Here is a 10,291-nt window from a genome sequence, read left to right on the forward strand (position 1 = left end):
CTTGTCAGGCAAGTCTCCCTACTTGGTACTTCATAAGGATAAGGCGGTGCTGCGTCCGCAGCCTTCTTTTCTTCCGAAGGTTTTCTTCCGAAGGTTTTCTTCAGCCTTTCATCTAAATGAGGACACTGTGCTCCCATCTTAATGTCCTCGGCCATGGCATCCCAAGGAGGTTGCTTTACATTGTTTGGATGTGGTCGGGCTCTGCGGGTGTATCTGTCTGCTACGGCTCCTTTTCAGAGGTTGGACTCTGTTCGTATTGGTAGCGGGTCCGAAGAAGGGCCCCGCGGGTTTTGCCGGCCACCATTTCTCAGATCAGACAGATCATGGTTCAGGCTTATGCCATAAGGGGGCGGGCACCTCCCTTTCCTGTCACGGCACATTCTACCAGGGCAATTGGTGCATCTTGGGCTTTATGACGTCAAGTGTCTGTTTCCCAGGTGTGTAAGGCGGCGACCTGGTCGTCCGCCCATACTTCCACCATGGGTGGAGTTTATTTTCTTTCTGTTTCCACCCCTTGTTTTTGACACCGCTTGGGGATGTCCCTAAGGTCAAGATTAAAGTGTTGTCCGTCAATGAACGAAAGAGAAAATAGGATTTTACGGTGAGTACAAAAATCCTTTTATCTGATGTTCGACAGACACAGCACCTACCCCTCCTGTTTGTACTGCTTTTTGACGACCTGAGCTGCTGAAAGCAGAGGAGGGGTTATAGCCAGTAGGACCGCCCCTGGGCGGTGCTGTTTGTGTTCTGCCTAGTACTCTGCTAAAGGTGGAGATATAACCCTAAGGTCAACATTAAAGAGCTGTCCGTCAATGAACAGCAGAGAAATTGTTTTTACGGTGAGTACAAAAATTATATTTTTTCACTTCTGGCTATCACAATGGATAATGATTTCTGCTGCAAGGGATGCCACTGGCCTCTAACCTGCTTTTGTATAAACAAGTTATGTACTTTTTCCTAAGGGGGGGACGTTAGGATCCAGTCTGCTGCAGCCTTCCTTCAGCAGTAATTGAACAAATGCTTGGGTTAATAAATATAATATATAATCAGGATTATTATAAAAAAAAAAAAGGGGGGGGCGGGGGGGGCCTTTCTTCCCCAGTGCTAACTTTTCATTGTTCATGGGAAAAGCATGTCGAGCAAAAGCGGAATATTTACATTAATCGCTTGCGGACTGCCGCATGTAGATATACGTCGACAGAATGGCACAGTTGCGCAAATGGGCGTACCTGTACGTCCCTTTGAATTTGCTGCTGTGCCATTGCATTTGCCTGCCGCAAGCTCTGTGAGTAGGATCGCAGGTCTCACAGACAAGGGTATTGTAAACAAGAAATAATACAATAAATAGCGTTTCGCTATCTTCAGTAATCAAACCACTAATCAAGTGCCTAATTATCACAGATTGAGATTAGATTAACCAAATACTATAAAGTATGATATATTGGGCTTCCTTAAATATAATCGCTAAAATGAAAAAAGTGCTGAATATAAAGTGAAAGTGCTAGACAAACCCTAATATTATATTCTAAATATTAAGGGGTGATAAGGAGGAAACGCGTCTCCCTGAAATATTCCACTCCTCAGATAAATGTGATTAATATTCATGAGAATTTTTTTTTATATCATGTGTTAATATATAAAAATTATATTAAAAAAACAGCACCCTACTAACAACGTAAATTCATAAATAAGATTAACCAAAAATAAATAGGGGTGGTAGGAAAATACCAAGAAAATAAATGAAATAAAAGAAACACCAAATGGGTAATTAATCATATGATATAAATAGGATAAATGAATTAATGGTGCAAACGCCACACAGCCAGTGTGCCAGATAAATAAATGCAGCTAAATTAATGTGCCAAATCAATGTGGCTAAATTAAAATAATTATAATAGGTACTAATCATCCAGAAAAAGGTCCACATTAATAAAAAGGATATGTGTATGAATAAAGTATTGCATAGAATGTACTTATCCAAAGAGGGCCACACTAAAGGGGGGTGACTCTTCCTGGGCACATCAAAGGCTTCAAATTAATGAGAATACCCCAGGAAAGGTTGCCACACTTTTCTTCCTTCAGTAAGGTTGGACCAAACAAACAAAGGGGAGAATATTCCTGCTTTTTCCACTCCAGAAAAGATATTTCATATAAAAAGGAAGAAAGAAAACATTGTGCAGTATTGCTAGAACACAGCAGGATCAGCATAAACAGAGCCACTCACATGTAGAGTAATCTCAGAGCGCATTGAATGGTCAGATCACCGAACGAGTGTGCAGCTGCTGCGCTGCAAACCTCACTCGTGTGATGTCAGTCTCATCTCCCTCACGTGTTGTCAGTCACGTGACTTTCTCAAAGACTTTCTCCCTTTGAGAAAGTCATGTGACTGTAACGCAACACGTGAGGGAGATGAGACTGACAGCACACGAGTGAGGTTTGCAGCGCAGCGGCTGCACACTCGTTCGGTGATCTGACCATTCAATGCGCTCTGAGATTACTCTACATGTGAGTGGCTCTGTTTATGCTGATCCTGCTGTGTTCTAGCAATACTGCACAATGTTTTCTTTCTTCCTTTTTATATGAAATATCTTTTCTGGAGTGGAAAAAGCAGGAATATTCTCCCCTTTGTTTGTTTGGTCCAACCTTACTGAAGGAAGAAAAGTGTGGCAACCTTTCCTGGGGTATTCTCATTAATTTGAAGCCTTTGATGTGCCCAGGAAGAGTCACCCCCCTTTAGTGTGGACCTCTTTGGATAAGTACATTCTATGCAATACTTTATTCATACACATATTATCCTTTTTATTAATGTGGGCCTTTTTCTGGATGATTAGTACCTATTATAATTATTTTAATTTAGCCACATTGATTATTTATTTGGCACATTAATTTAGCTGCATTTATTTATTTGGCACACTGGCTGTGTGGCGTTTGCACCATTAATTCATTTATCCTATTTATATCATCTGATTAATTACCTATTTGGTGTTTCTTTTATTTCATTTATTTTCTTGGTATTTTCCTACCACCCCTATTTATTTTTGGTTAATATTATTTATGAATTTACGTTGTTAGTAGGGTGCTGTTTTTTATATATTAACACATGGTATATAAAAAAAAAAAAGAAGAAAAAATTCTCATGAATATTAGTTAATCACATTTATCAGAAGAGTGGAATATTTCAGGGAGACGTGTTTCCTCCTTGTCATCCCTTAATATTTAGAATATAATATTAGGGTTTTTCTAGCACTTGGCACTTTCACTTTATATTCAGCACTTAGCACATTTTTAATTTTAGTGGTTATATTTAAGACAGCCCAATATATCATATCATTTATTCGATTATTTGTTATATATACAGTGCCTTGCGAAAGTATTCGGCCCCCTTGAACTTTTCAACCTTTTGCCACATTTCAGGCTTCAAACAAAGATATAAAATTTTTATTTTTTGTGAAGAATCACCAACAAGTGGGACACAATTGTGAAGTGGAACGAAATCTATTGTATTTTTGAAACTTTTTTTAACTAATTAAAAAATGAAAAGTGGGGCGTGCAAAATTATTCGGCCCCCTTGCGTTAATACTTTGTAGAGCCACCTTTTGCTGCGATTACAGTTATAAGTCACTTGGGGTATGTCTCTATCAGTTTTGCACATCGAGAGACTGAAATTCTTGCCCATTCTTCCTTGCAAAACAGCTCAAGCTCAGTGAGGTTGGATGGGAGAGCGTTTGTGAACAGCAGTTTTCAGCTCTTTCCACAGATTCTCGATTGGATTCAGGTCTGGACTTTGACTTGGTCATTCTAACACCTGGATACGTTTTATTTGTGAACCATTCCTTTATAGATTTTGCTGTATGTTTGGGATCATTGTCTTGTTGGAAGATAAATCTCCATTCCAGTTTCAGGTCTTTTGCAGTCTCCAACAGGTTTTCATCCAGAATGGTCCTGTATTTGGCTGCATCCATCTTCCCCTCAATTTTAACCATCTTCCCTGTCCCTGCTGATGAAAAGCAGGCCCAAACCATGATGCTGCCACCACCATGTTTGACAGCGGGGATGGTGTGTTGAGGGTGATAAGCTGTGTTGCTTTTACGCCAAACATATCGTTTTGCATTGTGGGCAAAAAGTTGGATTTTGGTTTCATCTGACCAGAGCACCTTCTTCCACATGTTTGGTGTGTCTCCCAGGTGGCTTGTGGCAAACTTTAGACGAGACTTTTTATGGATATCTTTGAGAAATGGCTTTCTTCTTGCCACTCTTCCATAAAGGCCAGATTTGTGCAGTGTACGACTGATTGTTGTCCTATGGACATACTCTCCCACCGCAGCTGTAGTTCTCTGCAGTTCATCCAGAGTGATCATGGGCCTCTTGGCTGCATCTCTGATCAGTCTTCTCCTTGTCTGAGCTGAAAGTTTAGAGGGACGGCCAGGTCTTGGTAGATTTGCAGTGGTCTGATACTCCTTCCATTTCAAAATGATCGCTTGCACAGTGCTCCTTGGGATGTTTAAAGCTTGGGAAATCTTTCTGTATCCAAATCCAGCTTTAAACTTCTCCACAACAGTAATACGGACCTGCCTGGTGTGTTCCTTGGTCTTCATGATGCTCTCTGCGCTTTCAACAGAACCCTGAGACTATCACAGAGCAGGTGCATTTATACAGAGACTTGATTACACACAGGTGGATTCTATTTATCACCATCAGTCATTTAGGACAACATTGGATCATTCAGAGATCCTCGCTGAACTTCTGGAGTGAGTTTGCTACACTGAAAGTAAAGGTGCCGAATAATTTTGCACGCACCACTTTTCAGTTTTTTTTATTTGCTAAAAAAGTTTAAAATATCCAATAGATTTCGTTCCACTTCACAATTGTGTCCCACTTGTTGGTCACAAAATTTTTTAATTTTATATCTTTGTTTGAAGCCTGAAATGTGCAAAAGGTTGAAAAGTTCAAGGGGGCCGAATACTTTCGCAAGGCACTGTAGTATTTGGTTAATCTAATATTAATCTGTGATAGTTAGGCACTTTGTTAGTGTTGCGCTATCTTCAGTAATCAAACCACTATTGTATTTCCATTTCTTTGGGTGGCGGGCCTATTCGGAGTGTTTGCAGCTGTTTACCTTTTCCTTTTCCCCATTTGGTTTAATTTGATATTTTATTTGCATCTAATATCCATTTTTGCGCTTGAGTATTTTTGTTTTTTTATTGTAAACAAGCATTTCCCCATACTGCCTAGTGACACTGTCACTGATAATTGGGAGCAGTGATCAGTGATGTGTCACACGTAGCCCCTCCCCCCAACAGTTAGAATCGCTCCCTAGGACACACTTAACACCTTCACTGCCAGTCACATTTACACAGTAATCCATGCATTTTTAATAGCACTGATCACTGTATAAATGTGAATGGTCCCAAAAGTGTCATATCTGTCCGCCATAATGTCGCAGTCATGATAAAAATCGCTGATTGCCATTACTAGTAAAAAAAAATTTAATAAAAATGGCATAAAACTATACACTATTTTGTAGACGCTATAACTTTTGCGCAAAAACCAAACGCTTATTGCAATATTTTTTTCTTTTTTGCCAAAAATATGTAGAATACGTATCGGCCTAAACTGAGGGAGGAAAAAAATATTTTTAGGGATATTATAGCAAAAAGTAAAAAAAAATGCGTTTTGTTTTCAAAATTGTCGCTTTTTTTGTTTATAGCGCAAAAAATAACCGCAGAGGTGATCAAATACCACCAAAAAGCTCCATTTGTGGGGGGGGGGGGGGGGAAAGACATCAGTTTTGTTTGGGAGCCACGTCGCACGGCCACACAATTGTCAGTTAAAGCGACGCAGTGCCGAATCGCAAAAAGTGCTCTGGTCTTTGGCCAGCCAAATGGTCCTGGGCTGAAGTGGTTAAATCACTAGGCAGGAAATCTTTACAGTGGGGACAGTGAAGCATTGTAGTAAAGTGGAAATGTGATGGAATCTCTTAAGTTTGTGCTCCCAATAATATTTCCTTCCCTGTTATTTTGTAAACTCCCGCAAGTGATGCAAATCGAATTAAATCTGACAAGTTGTAACCCTTCCGCACTGTACCAAAACCTAGAAAACAGGCTTGCATTCTACCTTACCTAGTCTGATGTAAATAAAACTTTGCAACAACTTTACCTCTATAGGATGTGTACAAAGGATTTTTTTTTTTTTTTTTTTAATAACAAAATATGTCCTACCTGCTGTGTTTTAATGGTTTTGTAAAGAGCAGCTCCAAACCTCTTCTGGAGTTCCCTGCTGGTGCTCTGGGCTCCTGTACTTTGCCCCCTTGACAATCTGTTTGCTCTCTAAGGGCACATCTGTGGGCTCGCTCCAGCACCAGGCTGTGTGCATCTGTTGATACACAGCATGACACTCAGGGTTGCTCTCTGCTCACAGGATTTGATCAACAGCAGGAACCAGTGGCTCCTGCTGCATCTTGTGCCTGAGAACAGTGGCTCTCTTCCTCCTCACTGGACAAACACTGGGCTCAGGTAAGCATAAAGAAGGTGTAGCTTTTTTTTTTTTATAACCTTAGTGCATTAAGGTAAAATACTTTCTGCTTTTAGAACCACTTTATTTCTGTATCTTTTCATTGCATAGAGATGTTTCTTTTAACAGACTGGCATTAACTTGTTTGTTTCTCACAATTGAATTTTTGCTATGAGAAGTCAAAATACTAGTCTTTAATGTTCCACTTACACATAAAATAAACAGATGTGATCTTTCTTTATTAATTAGAACCACAGAAAACATTGCGTACACTGACACAAGCAAAGACCGTTCCTCTTCCTATTCAGTCTGCTTACTTTCCTGGACAAGTATCCTCTTCATGATGGATTGAAACATGGTGATCCCTTCTTATGGTTTTGGAGCTAAAAGATCAGGCTTGTGGATAAACGAGAACTGACATCAGACTCAAATGCGGTGGTTTTGTTTTCAGAATGACTCTTGCTGATAAAGTGAAGTAAATGCACTTATCACACTGATGGCCCTATGAGATCATATATCACAAATGTGCAATAGTATCTCGCTTACCTTCTGCTTCCAAAGTAACATAAAATATATGCATCAATGCTCAGAGTTTTAACAAAAATGGATAAATACGTTTGTTTTTCCTTTTTATTAATATTAAAGCTGAGTATTGTTTGTTAACAGTTGGCCCGCTTCCAAGCTCCTAAAATGCACTATATGATCTGACTGGAGTAGTACATTTAATACTGTATTTTGCACATTATGCGATCAATTGCATTTAACTGTCATTTTGTCCAAAGAAATTAACATTCTACCTCCTGATTTTTTTTTTATTGCAAATATTTTGTGTGCTACTGGAGTGTGTAACTGTTAATATCTAAATCAGAGATCGTCCTAATTCTGAATGTAATATTCTCATATTAAATGCCATCTGGCAGGTCTTCCATTTCAGACTGGAGATTGTTTTAATTATACTTATCTGCTTTTAAACATCTTTTCAGGGTTTGTGGCATTCATGTGGATAAAACAGTTAGGAATGGGTTTTTATGCAAGTTTTTGTATAATCCCCCCCCCCCCCCCCCTAGATTTTTCATTCTTCAGATTGAGTTAGAGCTCATTCACACTGCCTGCACAATAAACTAGGGGTGGTTTAGTATACAAGCAGCTGTTAAGATTCGGTTGTGGTGAGGGAGCATAGTGATGCATTTTTTAGTGCATCACAGTGACGCTTCTCTCATGTCACTGTTCTGCTGTGATAAAATGCAACATGTCTGCATATTATCACAACTCACTGCAGCACCAACCTGTGTTGCAGTGTGAACAGGGCCCATGGAAAATGTATTTTCTAAGTGCCCGATGTTCTTCCAGTGCAGAAAAAAAATTTGATTTTTATAACCGCTTACCTGTAAAATACTTTTCGTTTGAAGTAAATAATGGGACACAGAGCCATAGTAATTGTCCACCTTCAGGTTCTGGACACTGGCACACCCTAAACCGGAAGATGCATCCCTGTATAACCCCTCCCACTACTGGGAGTTTCCCTGTTTTGTAGCAAAGCAATGCACGTGTATACTAGAAAGAGAGGTGGGACCTTTGTGTCCCATGATGTACTTCAAAAGAAAAGGATTTTACAGGTAAGATGTTATAAATGTCCTTATTTTCTTTAATCGTACATCATGGGACACACAGCCATAGTGATTACTATGTGGGATGTCCCAGAGCAATGCAAACCGAGGGGAGGGAGACGCAACCAAAGTAGGGCACCATGAGATCAGAGGATTTATATGGTTGCCTGCAGTACACTGCTCCCAAAGGTGACATCCTCATTTCTTTTTACATCCACCAGATAGAATCTGATAAATGTATGGATTGAATACCAAGTTGCGGCCTTGCAGAATTGAGCCGTGGAGGCTTGGTGATGCACTGCCCACGAAGCACTAACAGCACTAGAGGAGTGCGCTTTGATTTGAGAGGGTAGAAACTACCTCTTTAAACCATAAGCTTGAATGATTACTTGTAGAATCTATTTAGAAATGGTAGATTTCGATGCTGCCTATGCTTTTTTTTTTTTTTTTTTTTAGAACCTTCAGGCAATACGAACAAAACATGCGTTTTCCAAATCTGAGCAGTCGCCTTAAGTAGAGTTTGACTGCTCTCACCACATCAAGAGAATGTAGATGGTGTGTTGGTCAGACTCCAGAAGAACACCCATCCAAAATTAGCACCACATCCCAGAATAAAGCAATTCTGTGTGTAAGGGAGAAGAAAACAGGATTTTTACAATGCTTAAACAATTGCGGAAAAGAAAATATAACCACTTTTAAATATATTTATTGAGATCAAGGTTAAAATCGATTCACACATAAAAAACTGCAAAGGTTTTACATAGAAATTGGTATTTGAGGTCAGAAGTGGATTTAACAGGAAAATTAATTGCACATTATCCCAACATGTTTTGCTGATGCGCTAGCTATCATGAAAACACTATATAGAAAAATAAAGAAACACAAACAAAATGAATATTCTGTTATGGTTTGAATATGAAAGCACATCAAATGACCAACCTCACAAAAGTACATAGGCAGTGCTTACCCCCCGACCAATACTAACTATTAAGAACCTCTGCCTGATGTAGCCCACCTGCCAACAAGACCTCGAAAGAGTTTGTGCGCCCAAAAGCAGTCATAGAGGGCAGGGAAAGCCAAGTTAGGACACAAGTGAAATATAATATAACTATATATTATAGAGACATGAGTTCTGCTCAAATAAAAACTAGCAGAAAGACGGAGGATGCGTTGTGCATCTCAAAGAAATTTGAGACATTTTGTTTTGGTGTGCTATATCAGGCAGAGGTTCTTAATAGTTGGTATTGGTCAGGGGTAAGCACTGCCTATGTACTTTTGTGATGTTGGTCATTTGATGTGCTTTCATATTCAAACCATAACAGAATATTAATTTTGTTTTTAGTGTCTGTTTTTCTGTGATATTATTTTTAGTGTTTTCATGATAGCTTGCACATCCCCTGAGGAAGCGCATCAGTGAAACATGTCGGGATAATGTGCAATGAATTTTCCTGTTAAATCCACTTCTGACCTCAAATACAGGTTTCTATGTAAAACCTTTTGCAGTTTTTATGTGTGAATCAATTTTAACCTTGATCTCAATAAATAATATATTTAAAAGTGGTTTTCTTTTGCACAATTGTTTAAGCACTGTGAAAATCACTTACACACATCAAGAGACTGTAGTGTTTTTTCTTCCATAGAACAGGGTTCAGGAAATATTAAGGTAGAACAATATCCTGGTTTAGATTAAAAAAAAAAGTTAAGAGGGTGCAATACTACCTTTATCCTTGAATAATAAAAAAAAAAAATATGGCTCTTTACAAAGAGCAGCCAGTTCTGATACCCTTCTTGCAGCATATATGGTTACCAGAGAAAAATAGTTTCTTCATCAAAAAAGGACTAAGGGAATATGTTGCATCGGCCCAAAAAGTTGTTTGGTAATGCTGACATAACTAAATTCAAGTCCCAAGGGTTCAGGGGTTACCTAACTGGAGATTAAGCCATGTGTTACCCCCTGAATAAAGTTACGAACCAAAGAATGCAAAGCAAGTGGTCGTTGAAATAATACTGATCTGTCCTTAGAAAGCACTCAAGGCCAGCCTTATTTCTCACACCATCTTCAGAAAGTCAAGGATTCTACCTTTGACCTATTTCCTGGGGTGTAACTCCTGGTTTCACACCAGGACACATAGGTTTCCAAGACTCCATAATATATAATTATGGAGGCTGGCTCC

At 39.2% G+C, this 10,291-nt stretch overlaps 1 protein-coding gene across 2 annotated transcripts in view; it reads left to right on the forward strand.

Moving 5' to 3' along the window:
* SASS6 (SAS-6 centriolar assembly protein) overlaps positions 1–7,443 on the forward strand; it is a 131,261-nt gene extending 123,818 nt beyond the window's left edge. For both annotated transcript variants that reach the window (XM_077452833.1, XM_077452832.1), the window contains one exon: positions 6,760–7,443. In XM_077452833.1, coding sequence (XP_077308959.1) covers positions 6,760–6,854 — 95 coding nt within the window. In that variant the 3' untranslated portion in view covers positions 6,855–7,443. The remainder of the gene's footprint in view (positions 1–6,759) is intronic.
* Positions 7,444–10,291: the final 2,848 nt, after the last annotated feature.

This window comes from Lithobates pipiens, unplaced genomic scaffold (assembly GCF_037356315.1).
Source record: "Lithobates pipiens isolate NorthernLeopardFrog02 unplaced genomic scaffold, aLitPip1_a1.2 Scaffold_23, whole genome shotgun sequence".
Classification (NCBI taxonomy): domain Eukaryota; kingdom Metazoa; phylum Chordata; class Amphibia; order Anura; family Ranidae; genus Lithobates; species Lithobates pipiens.